The 18,446-nt window shown below is 62.7% G+C and overlaps 2 protein-coding genes across 2 annotated transcripts in view; one reads left to right on the forward strand and one right to left on the reverse strand.

Moving 5' to 3' along the window:
- Nucleotides 1-9,471, reverse strand: part of KCNT1 (potassium sodium-activated channel subfamily T member 1) — a gene marked incomplete at both ends in the record, with an annotated part of 66,871 nt that extends 57,400 nt beyond the window's left edge. Inside the window, one exon of the mRNA XM_079705870.1 lies at nucleotides 9,362-9,471. Coding sequence (XP_079561996.1) covers nucleotides 9,362-9,471 — 110 coding nt within the window. The remainder of the gene's footprint in view (nucleotides 1-9,361) is intronic.
- Nucleotides 9,472-13,604: 4,133 nt separating this feature from the next.
- SOHLH1 (spermatogenesis and oogenesis specific basic helix-loop-helix 1) lies at nucleotides 13,605-17,654 on the forward strand (the record flags this gene model as incomplete). Its single annotated transcript, XM_079706040.1, has 8 exons — nucleotides 13,605-13,669; nucleotides 13,992-14,126; nucleotides 14,563-14,710; nucleotides 15,194-15,297; nucleotides 15,386-15,429; nucleotides 16,098-16,284; nucleotides 16,769-16,839; nucleotides 17,437-17,654. 8 exons carry the CDS (start codon nucleotides 13,605-13,607, stop codon nucleotides 17,652-17,654), a joined length of 972 nt encoding a protein of 323 aa, XP_079562166.1.
- Between the last annotated feature and the right edge of the window lie 792 nt (nucleotides 17,655-18,446).

The following is an 18,446-nucleotide window of genomic DNA, read 5'->3' on the forward strand; positions in this document are numbered from 1 at the left end:
TCTCGGGGTCAACCCCGAGGATCTGGCAGCATTTGAGAAATAACATTTCCTTAATTGCATCAGCGTGGCTGCATGTTTTTCCTTAGTCACAAGCTGGTGGGGCCGTGGGTAGGGGCATGCAGGCGGGGGAACCACACGGCCGGAGGTTGGGGGCTGCATCTTCTTGCTTTTGCCCCTTTCTTGCCAAAAGCCTCTTTCAATGGCAGACCCCCAAGAGACTGCCAGCTCCCCGGGCATGGCTGCCTCTGATTCCCTCCCCACTCTGACCTGCTTTGGGTTTTCTCTCCTGGCCTCAAGGCCCAGACACGGCAGGGCCCGTGGAAGCGCTCGGAACCCAAGGCTGCTGTTTGCTTCAGGGGGACACAGTGGGGGGAAGAAGTGCACCAGGAGTCAGAGGCCAGGCCCCTGCCCGCACGCTGTGGCCTGGGGAGGATGACAGGGGACACTGTCCTTCTTCCCTGACGGTGCTGCTGGGACACCGGACACTGGAGCGAGCGCAGGGTGGAGAGCAGATACCCCACAGGCCTCCTGGCATCCTGCCTTGTTGCACCAGTGGAGCCGAAAGCACACATGAACCTGAGTGTTTGTTGTGCTGGCCGAGAACCAGGGCCCCAGGTCTCCTGGAATGGTGCCCCTTGTAGGAGGGATGTGGCTGAACAGCTGCTCCCCGTGTCGAGGGGGCTGGTTGAGGTCTCTCTCCAAGCCCAAAGGCTTGTGTCACTGAGAGCTCTTGGGCATGCAGGAGTGGGGGGGGGTGGTGCCATCCCCCTCGGAGCTGAGATGGTCCAGGTGGGGCGAAAGCAAGGCCCCACCTCGGCCTCCTCGTCTCCCCTTCCCAATCCCTCCTCCCTGCGGGCCCAGAGGGGCCGGGAGGAAGTCTGGGACCCCCAAACCACACCCATTATCCTTTCCGTTCTGTGTGATGGCCACATGGAAGAACGGCCGATTTCTGTAAGAACTCAGTGCTTCGGTCGTATAAAGAAGGCGTCCATCTTCCCAGCCCTTGCTTGCCCTCAGGACAAGGCATGGAACTTCACCTGGGGGACGCACCAACCCCCCGCCGAGCCAGGGCAGAGCAGCCCCCTCCCAGGCAAGGTCCTGGGGACTCTCAGGGCCCGTTGGCGTAAACCCGTAGGCCCAGGGAGCCACCAAGGGTCCTGATGACTGAGCGGGCTCGGTCCTGCCCCATTAGTCCATGCTGGGTGGCCCCATGAAAGTCACTTCACCTCCCTGAGCCTCAGTCCCCTCATCTGTAAATGAATATCCTGACGCCTTCTATCTTTAGCAGGTGATTGTAAAGACATAAGGAGACAGCAAGGCTGAGGTGTGCAGTGTGGTATCTAGCACACGGGTGCGTAATCCACATCAGTTTTTTTTTTTTTGCGGTACGCGGGCCTCTCACTGTTGCGGCCTCTCCCGTTGCGGAGCACAGGCTCCGGACACACAGGCTCAGAGGCCATGGCTCATAGGCCTAGCTGCTCTGTGGCATGTGGGATCTTCCCGGACCGGGGCACGAACCCGTGTCCCCTGCATCGGCAGGCGGACTCTCAACCACTGCGCCACCAGGGAAGCCCCACATCAGTTTTTAATTTGCAGCTGGTGAGCTAGCAGTTTGGCCAAATTCCAGTGGACAAAGGGTCTGACCCCAAGCGTCAGGTTCCTGGGATGGCCAGCTCCCCATCATGGTCTCCCCAGTGTGGCTGGAGGCCCCTCTGGGGGGGCTCAGACTTGGGATGCCAACCTACGGGATCCAACAAGGGAGGCTGAGGAGGAGAACGGAAACCAACACCCGGCACACACGGCGGGAAGTCATCTCCCGGTTCGGTGCACATGTGCTCGCGCGCCCTGACCCTCGGGGCCCAGGGGAGGGAGAGCCAGGGCCTCAGCACCCAGTGCCAGCCGTGTGCCAGGCACTGTGACTACAGCATGTGGCACAGGATCCTCAGAACCCCGCATGCAGCCGGGACTCCCCGTCCCTCCGATGGGAGGTGAGCCTAGGAAGAGGCCCACAAGGTGGGGCGTGGGGAAGCCAGGTGCACCTGATACGGAGCCGTCCCGTTTACCAGCAGCTGCACTGCCTCCAGGCGGCCAAGGGGAACCCCTCTGAGGGCCAGGACTTCTGCCTCCCTTCCCTCCCAAATCCACCCCCTTGGTGGTCAAGGAGTCAAGCACAACTGAGGAGGGTAAAGTGGTCAAAACCTGCTTCTCCCGCCAAAGGCCCCAGTAGTTGCACAAGTTCTGCCGCCTCAGTCAAACCATTCCAAAGCCCAGAAACAGAAGCGACTTTGCTTATTTTCCTAAGCTGACCTAATCCCATCACCAAAATCAGCTGCAGACAACACCAATGTATATATGAGGCAATCTCCCTTAATACTCGAAGTGCAAAAATCCTAAGTAAACTGTTACTAAATGGAATGCAGTAGTGCATTACAACACCGTACCAGCAATACCAAAGAGGGTTTATCTAAAAAAGAGTGCAATATACTTCACTATGCAAAGAAGCTAAAGGAGGGCTTCCCTGGTGGCGCAGTGGTTAAGAATCCGCCTGCCAATGCAGGGGACACGGGTTCGATCCCTGGTCCGGGAAGATCCCACGTGCCACGGAGCAACTAAGCCCGTGCACCACAACTACCGAGCCTGTGCTCTAGAGCTCGCGAGCCACAACTACTGAGCCCGTGTGCCACAGCTACTGAAGCCTGTACGCCTACAGCCCGTGCTCTGCAACAAGAGAAGCCACCACAATGAGAAGCCCGTGCACCGCAACAAAGAGTAGCCCTTGCTCGCCACAACGAGAGAAAGCCCACACATAGCAACGAAGACCCAATGCAGCCAAAAATAAACAAATAAATTTATATAAAAAAGAAAGAAATTAAAGGAGAAAATCTATATGATCTTGTGAGTAGATACAGAAAAAAGATTTGTTAAGACCCCCAAATCCATTAATACATTAGATGTAGGGGGAGACGTTCCTAATTTGATTAACAACCACCAAAAAAATCCAGGCAATGGTGGAATCCTGGAGGCATTCCCGCTCCAGTTGGGAACACAGGAGTCTGCCCACCACGAGGGGCGTCCTCGGCTCCCACTGAGATGAAGCAAAGAGTAAGAGAAGGAAGAGATGGGGCTCTCGTTGTCTGCAGCAGGCATCACCGTTTGCCAAGAAAATCAGCTGAAACCTATCAGAACAAATGAGAGCATTGAACGGGGTTGCACAAACCCAAGGCAGGAGCGACAAGGCGGTGGCAGCATCACGGGAGGGAGGGCCTGCTCACGGCAGCCGTGCAAACTCAGGAACCGGGGCCCCCCTTGCCACCAGCCCCCAGGACCACTCAGAGCAATGGCCCCTGCTCTCCGGCGCCCTCACGGACGGCAGGAGGGGGTGGTGCTCCCAGGGCTCAGCAACCCTCCTCCAGAGGAAGGGGCAAAGCTGATCAGCTCGCGCCAACGCACACGCTCATCTTCTCAGAACCTGCTTCCGAGATTCACACTGAAGGATAAATACGCAAGACCTGCCAGGATGGGTGTAAGAGAAAAACGGAGAAGGGACGGGCCTTGCCAGCTGTCAGGGCTGATTTACAGCTCCAGCAACGGGATCTCCAGGGCTTGGTATGAGAGAGAACACAGAGCAGGGGAACTCAGGAGAGAAAGGAGGCCTCGGGAGGTGCTGGGATGAGAGCAGCCCAACCCATCCTCAGGGCCTCCCACGAGACGCTGGCAACATCCTGTGCGGTGGGAAGGGCGTCCCCCCAGTTTGCTGACGGGGAAACGGACACCGCAGAACGGAAGTAACTCAGCTACCTGGGCAAGGCCAGCGCCGGAGCTCAGGTACTCTCAGTGGCTACGCCATCCGGCCGCGGGCCTTCCGTCAGCTAAAGAAAGACCCCAGCTCACAGCCCCCAAATGAGGAGGAGCCTGGAAGAGAACACAGGGCAAAGATGCTTGGGGTCGAGAAGGCTTCTTGTTTAGCAGGACAGACGTAAAAATGCTTCCATGTGGGAACAAGAAGACATTTTTGTTTAAAGACACGCTGATGAAAGGGAAGAACAGTGAAAGAAATCAGGTCAGTGCAAGGGTGCCTGCAAGTCACGCAGGAAAGACAGGCAAGCAGGACGCAAAGGACGAACGAACAGCAGCTCAAAGAAGAGAAAACAAAACAAAAAATGCAACTGACACACGTGAAGGACCTCCTGCCTCCCTGGCCATTAGGGAGACAGCCCAGCAAGTGCCATGATGGGGGGGGATTCCCTGACCCCGAGCCTCGAGCTGGGACACCCTCCTCTGTGCCTAGGATGCTGGGCACAGACCCTAGTCTCACGATGACCCTGCAGACGGGCAGGACGTCCGCTACGCAGGACATGCTGTGCTGTGAACATTCAGGTTCCAGTGACCCGAGTGGACACGTCTCTACAAAAGAACAGCCCTTTCAAAGGATCCCATTTAGGTTAAAAACTAAACACAATCTGCTCGGAGAGGACCCCAGTGAGACGGGGCTTTCTCTGGCTGCCTGGCTCATACCAGGTGTGCAGGATGTCCCCACCGCACGGTGACAGTTCGGCGGGGGCGGGGGGAATGGTGGGCTAAGGGCTGTGCCTCATCCTTGGTGTTACACCAGGAGACGTACTGAGCAAGACTTGAGTTACTGGACATGACAAGCGCCAGGGACAACCTTCCTCTCCCCACGCATCACCAGGCTGGAGCCGCAGCCCCAGCCCCTGTCCTGGGCCCAGCCACGGGCAGGTCTCTGGGGAGGAAGGGCATATGACATCCTGGGAAAATGTCCCTTCTCCCCCCAAGGCTCCTTTATAAAGGAGTCCAGATTGCTTGCAATGCTCAAGCCAACCCGGAGTAGGACTGAGGGACACCCCCTTTGGCTCAAAGACATGCTCTCTCTCCTAAGATGCATTCTTCAGTAGCTCACACTCGGTTCAAAATTTCCAAGGAAACGGGAGACCTATGACTGACAGAGGGATGGGGGATGTGTGCACGTGTGCGCACATGTGTGGGTATGCATGGACCTGTGTGCGCCTGCGTGCACACAGGCGTGTATGTATGCACAATGCACACGCGTGCGCACACACGTGTGTTTGCCCGCACATGCGCACACATCCCTGCCCAGCGGCCCGCAGGGGAGTCCTGCAAACGTCACAGCACCACCAGGGTCGGGGAGTAGTCAGTTGAGCGCTGGGCTGGGTGCCCGGGCAAGCAGAAAGCCGCCGAATCCCTCTGCTGACCGCGACAGGAAAGCTAAGTGTCTCCTTCCCACCGTAATAAAAAAGCCAGAGCTGCTCAAGCTGCCTAGAGCTGGTGGGTGTGCATCTCTGGGGAAGGACCACCCTCTCCCTAGGGGAGGAGCCTTTGAGTCAAACCTGTGGACGGCTGCTCACCGCCGACTCCGAGCTGCATCAGATCCCAAAGGGAAAGCTCAGAACACGTCGTTGAGCTAAATTCAAGCTGGAGAGCTAGTGAAACAGACGCTTCATAGCAGCTACCCCCTGGCACAAAGCCAGCCCAGAGGACAGGGAGGAGGGGCCTGGTAGCCGTGTGGACACGGGGCCTTGGGTGTGGCCATGGGGGCGCCATCACCACCCCTGGCCTTCCCCCAGCCGTGGGCCCGCCCCCCAGACACAGGGGAGGCAGAAGCCACAGGGATTGCGGTTCCCACCCTACCCAGCCGCCCACCTGGGCTTGGATCTACCTCTGGGGAGAGCCCATGCTGCACGCCCCCGTGGGGGATGCAGTGTGCCCGGGTCCCTCAGTGCCGGGCAGCGAGCCCACGTCCAGATGGCAGACCCAGCACTCACCCCCTGGGTGCCCGCCCCCTGGCTGGGTGCGTGGTGGCCATTGGGAGGTGCCGGGGGAGGCCTGGGCTGAGCTGCGGGGGGCTGAGGCGGAAGGCTGCCCTGTGTGCCCCACTCCCACGGCCGTGGGACTCGGGTACCACCGTGTCCCTGCTCAGCCACCAGGCTCCAAGGGCTGGCACGGCCTGCAGGGGCGCTCTGGGCCTTGCCTGGAGCTGAGGCCCAGGTGGGGACACCCTGCCCACACCTCACACCCGGCAGATCCCTCTCCTTGGAGCCTCATGTCCTGGAGAAGCCAACTCCCTGGCTGGCTTCCCTGTCCTTTGTCCTGTAACATCTGCCAATACCTCCAGGCTCACCTCTCCCAACACCCTAGGGGCTCCCATGTCTGCCAGATGGGGTGAAATTCCGCACTCGCCTGGCACCTGGGGCCTCTGTCCCTGATTTAAGACTCTGAGCTCTTCCCAAGATCAGACACCTGCCGAGAGGGGTCCAGCAGCGGCCTCTGGCCCAACATCCAGGGTCTCTGTGAAGATCGCTGAAGGCTCACATGGGGCCTACCCCAGGGGCGGGAGGCTGTCCTATGGGCAGGAGAGGGGTTTCTGGTCACGTCATCGTCAACGTGCAGGGCAGCATCCCAGGCCCCCAAGGCTGGCACTGCAGGGTGGCCTCCAGGGCTCACTGCCCCATGCAGGACAAGCTGGCCACAGCCAGAGAGACTGCACAAGGGACCCCTGAACACACCCCCTGTGGGAAGTCTAAACCGCAGAGCAGACCTCTTGGGAAAGGCCCTTCCAGGAACCCCAGCCCGGAGCTGGCCTACTGACCCTGCCTCGTCCTCTGCAAATGGTTTAAACTTGCCAGCATCTAGTACGGGCCTCGGCTACGGGCCAGGCCTCCCCATCCCCAAGCACGGTAGGAGGAAGAGGTTTTGGTGAACATGGGTGGCCCATCCGCACACACAGCCCACAGAGTTCCCACGACTCCTTTAAAATCGCCCGTCATCAGGCGCTGCTCCTGGGCCAGCACCCGTCTCGGGGCTCCACCCAGAGGCTCCACACACCCGGGCACAGCTTGCAAATCCCCACATCCTCGGGGACGGAAGGAGAAGCCTCAGGACAGAGTTCATGATTCAGTCACGAAACCCTCTAAAAAAGCACGACCCCTGCCGAAGCAGGGTCGTGCCAGGTAACTCGGGGTTGGTCAGACACATGGACAGGCTGGGACACCCGTGTGAACGGTGGACGGAGCCCGCATGAGCGCACAGGTGACACCCACGGACCCGCGCTGGACACAAGCCGAGCTCCGAGCGGGTGCCCCACCCCATCCCCTGCTCACTCACCTCTGTCCTCCCAAGCTGTGGCCGTAGCCACCCCGGGCCGAAGGCAGACCCCCAAGTTCCCTCCAGCCCCCAGACCAGGAAGCTGTCCCTCCTGCCGGACAGGACTGGCCTGTACCTCGGGCCTTGGGAGCATTTTCCCACGGAGCCTGGGCCACTTCCTGCCGCCCCACAGGCACCGCTCCCTAATATGGGCTGGGAGAGCTGGCCGTGACCTCCAGCCAGACACGCACCCTGGCGGGATGCCGGCCCGGATCTGTGCCTTCCACCGCTGGGGCCCAGAAGGTCTCCTGCTGGCCCTGGGTAGGCAGGGCTGCTGGGGGACCAGGAGGTTCCAGTGGGAAGGTGCAAAGCTAGGACTCTGGTTTCCAGGGCTGACCCTGATGTGAAGCCTGGTGCAGGAACCCGCCCCTCGAGCTCCGCCAACCTGGATCCTCACCCATCTACAAGGGGCCTTCCCTCTCTGAGCTAAAGCCCACCTCCCTGAGCTGCCAGCCTTGGCCTCCGCTGCCCCACCCCACCCCAGCCAGGCTTCCCTCTCAGCGAGCCTCCCCTGCTCTGGGCAGGGTGGAGGGGGATCTCTACCCCGCCTGACCTTCCTGGTCGGCAAGGGGGGGTCTCTACCCAGCCTGCCTGACATACCCTTGGCCCTGGCAGCCACCCCACGTGTGTCTGAAGCATGACAGCAAATCACTGCAGGGACAGAGGTCAGCTCCGGCCAGGGGAGAGGAGCGCTGTCCCGGCGGACGCGGAGCAGCCTGCGGGACCGAGCCCCCAGCTCGCCTGCAGCAGGCAGTCAAGTGGAGCAGGGGAACTGGACGTGGGTCGCCAAAAAGATGGGTGACACCTGTCCGAGCAGGGAGACGGGCAGAGTGGCAGCGAGACCACGTCACAAGACCCCTCTCTGGTCACTTATTCTGTGCCTGACAGATGCCACCTGGTTGATCCCTCAGGGCAGCCTGAGGGAGGTCCAGGCTGTGCCCACCTCACGGGGTGAACTCCACTTACCAAGGATACCACCTGCACAGCCTGCTCTCAGGGCCCCTGCCTCTCACCCCAAGCTGGGCCCCCAGGACCCCACGGGTGCCAGGCCGGCACTGTCCCTGCAGAGGGACCACCCTGACCCTTGACGTGTGGCTGGAAGCTTCCCCTCCCGGTCCTGGTCCCTCACCAGGAACGGCCCTTAAAGACCATTCGCTCCACCACTCACTTGGCAAGCTGGGAAGCCAAGTCCCACAAGGAAACAGCCGGAGCACCTGGCCTTGTACCCCGGCACCCACCCCTTCTCTGGCCTTAGAACAGCTGACAGAGCGGGACCCAGAGTCCAAGGTTCTGCCCAGCCAGGGAGGGTCACACAGGGCAGCGGCTGACCTGGAGGCTGGCTCCTGGCACAGGGTGAGGGGCAGACGTGTGTGCCTGTCCTCTGGGGCTGGTGGGGTGGGGAGAGGGCCCCGAGGACAGGGCCCTGGGGCAAACCCCCATCGGGACTGTCACCACTCTGCCCTTCCCGGGACGCCCACCGGCACGGTGCCCTCTGTGCCAGTCACCTGGACAGGCAGCAGCTTCGTGGCATCGTGGGACGCTGCACAGGGAAGGTCGGCTCCCAGGCCACCTGAAAGCCCCTGTCAGTTAATTCTCTCCTCACACAGGTGAATAAGCAGGACCCTGAAAGACAAGTAACCAGCCGAAAATCACCAAGCGACTAGAACCCAGGACTCCTGCTATTCATCTGACAGCCCACCTGCACCCCACACCCCAAACAAGACTCTTCTTAGGAAGAGCTGCCCTTGAAAACCCACTTCTACCTGGAGAACCCCGGCCCCTGTGCCTCGCTGGGTAGAGCGCTGACGCCCCCACGGGCTCCTCCCCCAGGCTTGACCAGAGAGGGGGCTGGGAGGCCAGCACAGCACCTGGCCCCTCTGGCATGCAGGGCACTCCCGCTTCCTGCCCGCAGGGTCTGCGCCTCTGGTGCCTGGGAGATGCTCACAGCCCCGCATGTAAGAATGGCCACACTCTGGCCACCTGCTGGTCATCTGAGTAAGTGCTCCCCTCACTGCGACCGGGTCCTGAAGGGCACCACGTCCTGTTCCCCACGCTCCCCACGCTCCGGGGTCCTGGGGGGCAGGTAGTCCTGGGAAGTGGGGATTTGAGGATGAGGGGCCCTGGGGTGGCACGAGCCCCGTCCGGAGTCCCTCCACGTGGGGGAGGGCACTGCAGACCATACCTGGCGGCGCATCGGCCGTCGTCGAACACGAAGGTCCGGTTGGTGTGGCCCCCGCCGCGCGCCCCCCTGTAAACACCCCCCGGGCTGCGCGCCCCGTCCGGGAGCGGCATTGGGCTGGCGGCGGCTGCGACTCGGAGCCGAGGAACAAATGAGTCGGGAGCGACTGGCGACTTCTTCCCCCGCTTTGCCCTGAAACACTTTTCTCTGGTTACGGTGGGGGTGGGAAAAAAGAGCCTGCTCCAGGGTCGGTTCCGGCGCCTGTGCGGGCGCGCCCCCTGCCGGCCGCGTCCGGAACCAGGCTGGGGACGGGGTGGGGGTCCGCCCGCATCCCACCCCGGGGACCCGTCTCCATCGCGACGCTCGGCGTCCCCGTAATCCCGGGAAACCGAACAGAGGCTCTTTAAAGGCTAGAAGACCCTAAGAGCGACCCCGGGGGCAGGGGTGCATGGTGGGAGGGGCTCCGAGAGGGCCGGGGGCCTCTGGGCGCTTCCTGTTTAAAGCGCGAGCATCGGCGATGGCGCCTGCGCTGCTCGATCCTGCCCTCGCTCTGAGCCGCTGGGAGGGGCGGCCGATCAGCACCTGCCCCGCCCCCATCCCCCCACGGCACCTGTCACTCCTGCAGAGACCGGCACCCGGACCCCGTCTGTCCGTCCTCGCGGCACACCTGGGAGGCCGCTGGGCCAGGAGAGGGAAGGGCGGTCGGACCCCTGGAGGCAGGAGTGATTGCACGCTGCCACCTGCCGCCGCCGGCACCTCTGCTGCGCGCGGCCGCCCTGCTCTGCTCTCGCCCCAGCCCCACACGGAGCACCTGGCAAACAGGCAGAGGAGGGCCCGCAGCCTGCTGCAACCCCACGACCCAAAGGAAGGCATCCAGGAAGCAGGGGGATCCACTGGAGTGCCCCACACGCTCACACTGCCACCCTGGCTCAGCTGACCCCTGCCCCCGCAGGTAGAACCCTCTATTCTGTCCCCAGTGCTGGCCTGACCCTCAGTGAACCATAAACGTGGCGGAAACACAGAGGAATAGACAGAGAAGGAAGGGAGGCGTCTCCCAAAGAAGGGCGAGGGATTGCGGCGTCAGGCGGGGGTGGGGGAGCTGAGCCAGCATCACCCACGCAGCTCATCTCACGGTCTGGGGCACCAACCCAGCCACCCACCGCGGGGTGGTCAGTGCAGGGGCTGTCAGGGCGGAGCTGGGCCAGCTGATTTGGAGGGTGCATGGCATGTACTTCATGGTCCTGACATCTGCAGCGAGTCTCAAGTCCCATCCCTGTTTACTTCCAGAAAACAGCAAGCTGAACACAGATACTTTGTGCGTGTGTGTGTGTGTGTGTGGGGGAACTTGGCAAAGGCATGGCTTGCCCCCAAGTCCCCAGAAGGAGTGCAGCTGGTCCCCAGGCTCATCAGCAGTCTTACATCTTGGAGACTTTCCCTACTTCCTCCTGAGAGGAGGATGCTGCTGCAAGAGTGCCACCCACCCGTGGCCCCCAGCAGGTCTCTGCCCTCCCCCAGGACGCCTGCCAGGTGTGTCCATCTGCGGGCCCCTTGGAGGTGCCCTCTGGCTGCTTAACGAGATGACTGGCATGCTGTCAGTGACGGGAAACTCTGGCAAGCCCGGTAACATTCCTGAGAGCTTCAGGGAAACCAAAACTTGGCCCCTCTCTAACACGAAGGAGCCAAGCCCCAGAACAATGGTGTGTCCATCCCTCCCCAGCCAGGAGCAGGAAGGGGAGAGAGCCCCAGGCCCTGGCTTGCAGACCACCTGCTCCAGCAAGGCAGCCCGGCAGGTGGGATCTCTCCGCCAAAGCTCCCCACTGTGCCCCTGGACACCCGGGCCAACATGCTCTGCGGGGTCTGCTCTGGCACTGCCCTCTCTTGGGCACTGGGGACCCTCCCAGGGCAAGGAGCCGGGCTTCTCACACCTCCCGTAAATGCCGGGCCGTACGTGCTGGCAGAACCGGCCATCCCCAGCCTTTTCTGGACTCAACACAGAAGGTGGCGCAGTGATTGAGAGTCCGCCTGCCGATGCAGGGGACACGGGTTCGTGTCCCGATCCGGGAAGATCCCACATGCCACGGAGCAGCTAGGCCCGTGAGCCATGGCCGCTGAGCCTGCATGTCCGGAGCCTGCACGTCCGGAGGAGCCTGTGCTCCACAACGGGAGAGGCCACAACAGTGAGAGGCCCGCATACCTCAAAAAAAAAAAAAAAAAAGAAGCCAGTCTGTGGGCTGAGCAGGACTGGGCAGCAGGGGCTCCGGAGCACCCCCTTCTGTCGGGAGTGCTGGCCTAGCACACGGGCCCTGGCCTCCTTGCTCCCCAGCCTGACCTCAGGCCCACCCATCCTCACAGCATCACCCTCGATCGCGATGCGACTTCTGTCCCCGGCCCAGCCCTCCCTTTATCCCAGGCCCGGCCTCCTGGGGTTCTGCCGCCTCTCCTGCATGGCCTGACTCCACGTGCCCCATGTTACTGCCCCCGCCAGTCCCCCAGCATCTGACCTGCGGCCCCAGCCTGGGCTGGCCGGCCCCTCCGCCATGCCGCCTTCAGGACTCAGCTGAGCAGAGTGGAGACGTGGGCCCAAGCCCTCAAATGGCAGGACCTCCCACAGCTGCGCTTCGCCCATCTCCAGGTGCTCCCACCACCCAAAGCCCCACCCCAGGACGCCCACCCGCAACCCTGAGCCCCTCCTCGGTTGGAGACAGGTTTCCTGCTTCCCCGGGGGCAGGGGCTCTGCTCTGTCACCTGGCTCCGTCCCAGGCCCAGCACCCGGGGCGCACTTCGACCACCGCAGTGACACCTGCCCCAGCTCCCTCTTGCCTCACTTCCCGGTGAACTTGCCCAGCAACTGCCCCCCAGGCCCACAGCAGCCCACAGCACTGCTCTGAAGTCCTCCTGACTGAAATAGAGCTTTAGTACCCTCCCCTCCCCTTAAAGGTCCACCTCCCTGAAAAAGGACCAGTCTCCACTTTCCCCTTCCTCCCTCCCTTCCTTCCATCACTCCTCCAACAAAGCCCAGGTGGGCTTCATGTCCAGCACTGGGACGGCCCCTGGAGACCCGGCGAGGTAAGCACAGACCTGGCACCACTCACACTGAGCACTAAAAGAGGGCAGAGTGAGTTTTTAGGGGAGCCCCCTGCCCAGAACCTGCTGGAGACGGGGGCTTCGTGGAGTGAGTCTGCAGCTGGAGGCGGGGTGGGGAGGAAGAGCCAGGGCTCAGCCCCGAGAATGAAGGTCCGGGCCTGGGGCAGGCAGAGGGCAGGGGTGCGAGAGGCAGGAAGGCCAGCCTTCAGGCACGCCCAGGTGCTAGGGAAGGCACAGAGAGGGTGCGTGGGATCGGAGACAGGGCTGGGAGGCACCTGCATGCCTCCTGGCTCCTGAGTGGGCGGTGGCACTGGCTTAGGCAGAGCATCCCCTGCAAGAGGATGCCATTTGGGGGACGGGCACAAGTGAACCTTGGACCTGCAGGCCCTCAGAGGCAGGTGGGGCCCCTCTGCCCATCCTTAACCAGCCGGAATCCCATAGACCTTGGCTGACCAGCCTCCCCGCTCCCATCTTCGCTCCCCTACCTGGGCCTCAACGTCCCCCGTGGGCCACACTGATCCTGAAACCTTCTCCTCCCACACCTGTAGCTCCCCGGCCCCACAGAGGGGATCCTACCTGCCCACCTTGCCCATGTGCCAGCCCAGGGAACCGCCTGGGCTCGTGTTTTTCCTGCTTGGGACGCTGCCCAGCTCGGTCCTGAAAACCCCCTCGCCCTGAGGACACCCTCCTGCCCCTCCCTCCACAGATTCGTTGTCTACTTGGCCCCACAGTCGTGAGACCCTTGAGGGTAGCGCCCAGCTCGGGGCTGGCACCCGGGGGCGCCTGCGGTGGGTAGGTGAGGGGACACCCCACTGAGCGGGAGCTGGGCCGACCACCCGGAAGGGGTGGAAGAGGACCACCTACTCTGACCACTTACCCCAGGCGCGGCTTCTTTCTGGCAACTTCTCGGCGAGAGGAGCTTCACTGCACGCGGGCGTGCAGCGGGGCAGAGCGCATGTGAAGGAGGCGGGGCGCGTAGGGGCGGGGCGCGTAGGGGCGGGGCGCGCGGGGGGCGGGCCAGGTGCTACCTGGGAGGGAAGCACGTGGGGGTGGGCAGAGTGCACGTGAGGGGGAGGGGCTGCAGGACGGCATGCGTGGGGCGGGGCGCACGTGGGGGCCCGGGCGCGTTGCTGCTTTCTCCACTAGCTCGAGCGGCGTGCCTATGGCGTGCAGGGGTTCTGCGTCAGACGCTGGGCTTCCCGGAGTCCCCGGCTCCGAGGGGTGCAGGTGAGAATTGGGGGGGGGCGCCGGAGGGGGTCAGCTGGAACGCCCCTGCCCGGGGGTGCTCTGGGTGTCCAGACCTGGCGCTTCTATCCAAATGCACCGAGTCTCCGTCCCCACTCAGCATGGCCCACCTGGGGCACAACCCCGACCCCTGGCCCTTTCGGGGAAAGAAGGAAGGGTACCAAGAGGTAGGGCCCAGGGCCGTGTTCCTGGGCGACCCAGGCCGTGTCCTGCGCCCGCCTCCCAAGATGTCCGTCACCGCCTCGGGGCTCCGGGGGCGTTTTCTGGGATCACAGAGCGTGGCGCTCTTGTCTTTTCTCGGCAGCGGTCTTTTCCTGTTTGGAACCCAGTTATGCTGCGAGGATGTCCGCCAGGGCTCAGGCCAGGCCAAGGCCCCTGCGGTGGCGAAGGGTCCAGCCTCCTGCCTCCCGCGGAACGTGCTCAGCGAGAGGGAGCGCAGGTGGGGGCCGCGCAGTGGGGGCGGGGGTCAGAGGAGGTCAGGTTTGTGCCAGCGAGAGCTGGTTTCAGGTGGCTGGGACAGGCTCGTGCCGTCTGTCTGGTAAGGGAACGCTTAATACATCCCCGAGGTGAATGTAACACATGCTCTTGGGGGTGGGGGTCCCAAGGGTCACCGTTGCAGCCCTTTCTTTGACCTGAAGTCCTGGGCATCTCGAGGTTGTGCACGTGCAACCGACACCCCCAGGCAGTGACGGTGCAGGCTTGGCTGTAGCCCGCAGCAAACACCTGGATAGCCTGCAGCTTGGCGTCCAGGGCCCTGGACCAGTGTGTGTGCTGACACGGTCCCTGAAGGGCTCAGGAGGTTCTGGTGGCTGCAGTGCTTTTTCCTGGTCAAGGCCAGACTGCCCCATGGTCGGTGGTCACTTCTCTGGAGGCAGGAAGCGGATCTCCTTGAGCTGTGAGCGCCTGCGGACCCTGCTGCCCCAGTTCGAAGGCCGGAGGGAGGACATGGCGTCAGTCCTGGAGATGTCGGTGCAGTTCCTCCGGCTCGCCAGCGCCCTGGTGCCTGGCTGGGAGAAGCACGCTGTGAGTTGTCCTGCGGCAGCCCTGTCAGCCCTCTGGGGAGGAGCCATGGGCATCCCCCCCTACCCCCCGGGCAGCTCTGACCACCCGGCTGCCTGGCTTCCCTCTGCCCTCCGCCCTGCACTGACAGGGCTGCTGCATTTCTGCAGACACGCCTCCATTTGTGCACCGCACCACCCCCGGGAGCCCCGGGGACAAGCTGTGGCCTCCATTTATGTTCCTTGTACTCTTGACCATGGTGCCAAGGCCGGTGTGGGTAAAAGACCCATTGCTGTGTGGTCCCCGGGCGGGCATGGCCTTCAGCCTCCCTCCCGCCCCCACCCCCCAACCTTGAGGACATGGTCTGCACTCAGGGAGGACCTCTGGGACCCTAGGCAGGGTGGCCAGTGATGGACCACAACCTGCTTTTTTTGTGGGTTTTCCAGTTGACGGTCTCTGTTGCGTTTTTTGTGTTTATTTCTCTTTTTGCTTCTTGTTTCTTCGAAGGAGATACGGCACACCTGGCCGAAGGATGTTTTGCAGCTGTCCCTGGCGAGCCAGACCCCAGCAGGTGCCCCGGACCCCGGCGTGGGGACGTCCCGCGTGACCACGTTAGTGTCCCTGTGGGGCCAGGGGACTCCCGGGCATGGTGTGTGCAGACTGTTCAGAGGTCTCTCCTTCTGTCTTTGCATGGTTCAGGCAGCGGGCCTCCCCGAGCTGTGCAGCTGCGGATGTGGACGACGGTAAGGCCCCGGTGGGGGCAGCCGCAGCGCTGGGTGGGCTGCCGGCCCTGCCTGGTGAGCGTGAGCGGGTCCTTGTCCTCCCATCGTGCCGCCCCTGACGAGGTCCACAAGGCAGCATGATAACTGCGCTCCCCTCATGCTGGATGCCTGCCACGGCAGTTGGTCACTGCTTGGACTATGGCTGCCAGTCCCCGAGTGCCACGGGAGGCGAGACTGTGCCTTGCCCCTCCCCTGGTGTGCTCATCAAGGCAGGGAGGGGGTCTTGCTGTCGCCAGGGCCGGCAGCAGAGCTGGGCCCCCCAGAGAAGGTTGGGACTCAAGCTCAGGGTGTGAGGGTGCAGGGGTCATACAGCACGGTGGTCTGAGGGTGGAGTCCTTGGTTAGGAATCATGGAGATGGAGGGAGAGGTAGTAGCATAAGGGTCCCCAGGTCCGAGTCCCCCATGGTTGACCTGAGGCCGAGTCGGCATCTCCACCAGGAAGCCTCCCTGGCCCCAGGTGTCAGGTGTCTCACCTCTGGGTGTTTATCTTCTCCTGGTTACTTCTTGGCTTTTTGCTCCTAAAATTCACGGGTTCCCTATGCAGGACACAGTGGGCAGGGACTCAGGTCTTCAGGGGAGGGCTGCTCTCCAGGTGGGGAAGGCTGAGCCACGCCTCGCTTCCCCCATAGAGCCGCCCAGCCGGGTCCTCTGGTCTTCAGGCCTGAGTCCCTCCAAGGCCCTGAGGCCATCCCCGCTGTGGTCTCCCCACTGGCGGCAGACACCCTCCCCGCTGGTGAGCGAAGAGTCTCAGAGCTGCTTGGGCGAGGCTGGGTCCCCAGGTCAAGGAACTGACAAGGCCATAACGCTGGATGCCAGGTGGGTGTCCCAGTGGTGTGTGCATGACCCGCTACACACCTCCTCCCAGCCCTGCCCGAGCTCCGCCTGGACCCACTGCCCGGGAAGTTTCCGCCCCTCACATCCTCGGTGTCTGCCTGGATGGCCCAGGCTGCTGGCCCAGTCCTAGAGCAGCCAGACTCTGCCATGTGGCTTTCTAACCTGTTTCTGGAAACGCTGTTGTCTCCTTAATGGTCGTCTGTTTTGGTTGACAGTGAGTTTGTGTTTTGCGAGTCCTAGCGGCTGGGGTGTGGGCCGGGAGCTGCTGGGGCTGGAGAGGAAGCAGCAGCGGGCTGGGCTGGCTCTGGGCAGGCAGGAGGGTGGGCTCAGGGTCCGGCCGGGAGGGAGCACCCCGTCTGTCTCTGAACCCACAGGTGCCTTTCAGGGTGCACGCTCTTCTCTCGAGGTGCAAGTCCTGGGGTCCCCCTGGGGTGACTCAGGGTGAGGGTGTTCTTGTTGCATCCAGGTCTGTGTCGGGGTGTGACGTCGAAGATGGGTCGTCCTTTCTGCTGACTGCCAGTCCCGACTGGTGGCTGGGTGAGTGGGGGATGCTCGGCCTGGGCCACCTTCTCCCCTAACCCGGGACAGGCTTTGGGGTCTGGGTTGGTCCTGTTGCGGGCTGGGCGGGCAGCTGGGGCTGTTGGGGAGATGGGATGGGGTCCAGCTTGCTGTGTGACACTAAGGTCCCAGCGTCTGTCTCTGAGCTCCTGTTTCCTTCTCTGCTGGTGGTTTTGGGGACCACCGGTGGGAATGACAAGTGGTGTGTGGGGAGTTACCTGTGAGCGTGAGTGCACGGCAACACGGGGTTGCTTGTGTACGGCTGCAAGTCAGTTTCAGAGCCTTCTCCCGAGACCTCGTCCCCACAGAGGCGTCTGGATGTCCGTCTCTGCAGGATTTGGCATCACGGGGTGGGGGACCCTTTCCTGGTTCTGGCGCTCCTGGGTCTCGAGCGGGGCTGGCAGGAGTGGGCCCACCCGCCTGGTCAGGGGTCCTCTTCCCACCTCAAGGACGAGCAGAGGGCTTCCTGTTTGGGTGGAACAGATGGGCGGAGGGGGGCCCCTTCTGCACACTGAGTCCACTCTGCATGCCCTGGGGTACCTGCCTGCTCTGCTGACGTGTCCCATCTGCTTCCAGGGTCCCTGGAGGGCAGAGGCAGCAGTGCCCCTTTTCGGGTCCCCGCCAGGAGCAGCCTGCTGGACAGGGCAGAGCCCAGCTTCCTGGGTGACCATGAGCCCGGCTCCCAGGATCCCCCAGACGGGCCCCTGGAGCCATGGAGCTCAGACGTGAGCTGCCCCGGCTCGGCCCTGCGGGACGAGGTAGACAGCATCTTCCCTGACTTTTTTGCTTACTGAGGACCGGGTCGTGCCAGGCCGTGGGGCACGGGGCCTTTGCAGCAGCTCGTGCCGCACGCTTGGGCATTGTATTTTGGGTTTGGGCTGCAGCTGTGCTCTAATTCCAGCGAGGCTGATGGGGCTGGGGGGAGCAGAGGCTGAATATTAAAGAGGAAAAGCAGTTTTTCTGGAAGAAGCAGAACTCGTGTAGCGTTCGTGTAATTAACGCGATTCACTGGGCAGATGGCACCGCTTCTGTTTAAAGTGCAGGCACCCCTGCCTGGGGATTTGTTCCTATGATGTTCCTGGCCTGTGGGATCCCTAAATAACCCGGCCCTGGGGCTAGGGAGGGAAGGGGTCCACAGAGGGGGAATTGTGTCCCTGTCCCCCAAGAGGCAGGCGTGGGACCCAACTCCCTGCGCCTGTGAGGCTGGTCTGAGGGGCCCCACAGAGGTCCATTGGGGAGGCCTCTTTCCAGACCAGGGGGGGGGCGCCTGGGAAAGGAGCCACCTCTGCCTTCGAGGTGGTGGCCTTTGTGCTCCCCGTGCAGGGCCCGTTGGGGGGCGTGGGGCAGAGGCTGCTTGGCTTTCCCGTCTGGACCCTCAGCTGCTCCCGTCCCCAAGGATCGGGGAGGCGCTGGCTTCCTGTGAGGAGTGACCATGCCTGAATCCCATCACCTTTCAGTCACAGCGAAGGCAGTGCTAGTCTCTGACCCAAGCTGGTCAGGGGCTCAGCCCACCCTGATCCCTGCTTGTCCCTTCCTGGAGCCCTGGGCATCTTCACCCCAGCACCCTGGGAGGGAGGCCCAGGAGC

The sequence above is a fragment of the Hyperoodon ampullatus genome, assembly GCF_949752795.1.
Source record: "Hyperoodon ampullatus genome assembly, chromosome: 6".
Lineage (NCBI taxonomy): Eukaryota > Metazoa > Chordata > Mammalia > Artiodactyla > Ziphiidae > Hyperoodon > Hyperoodon ampullatus.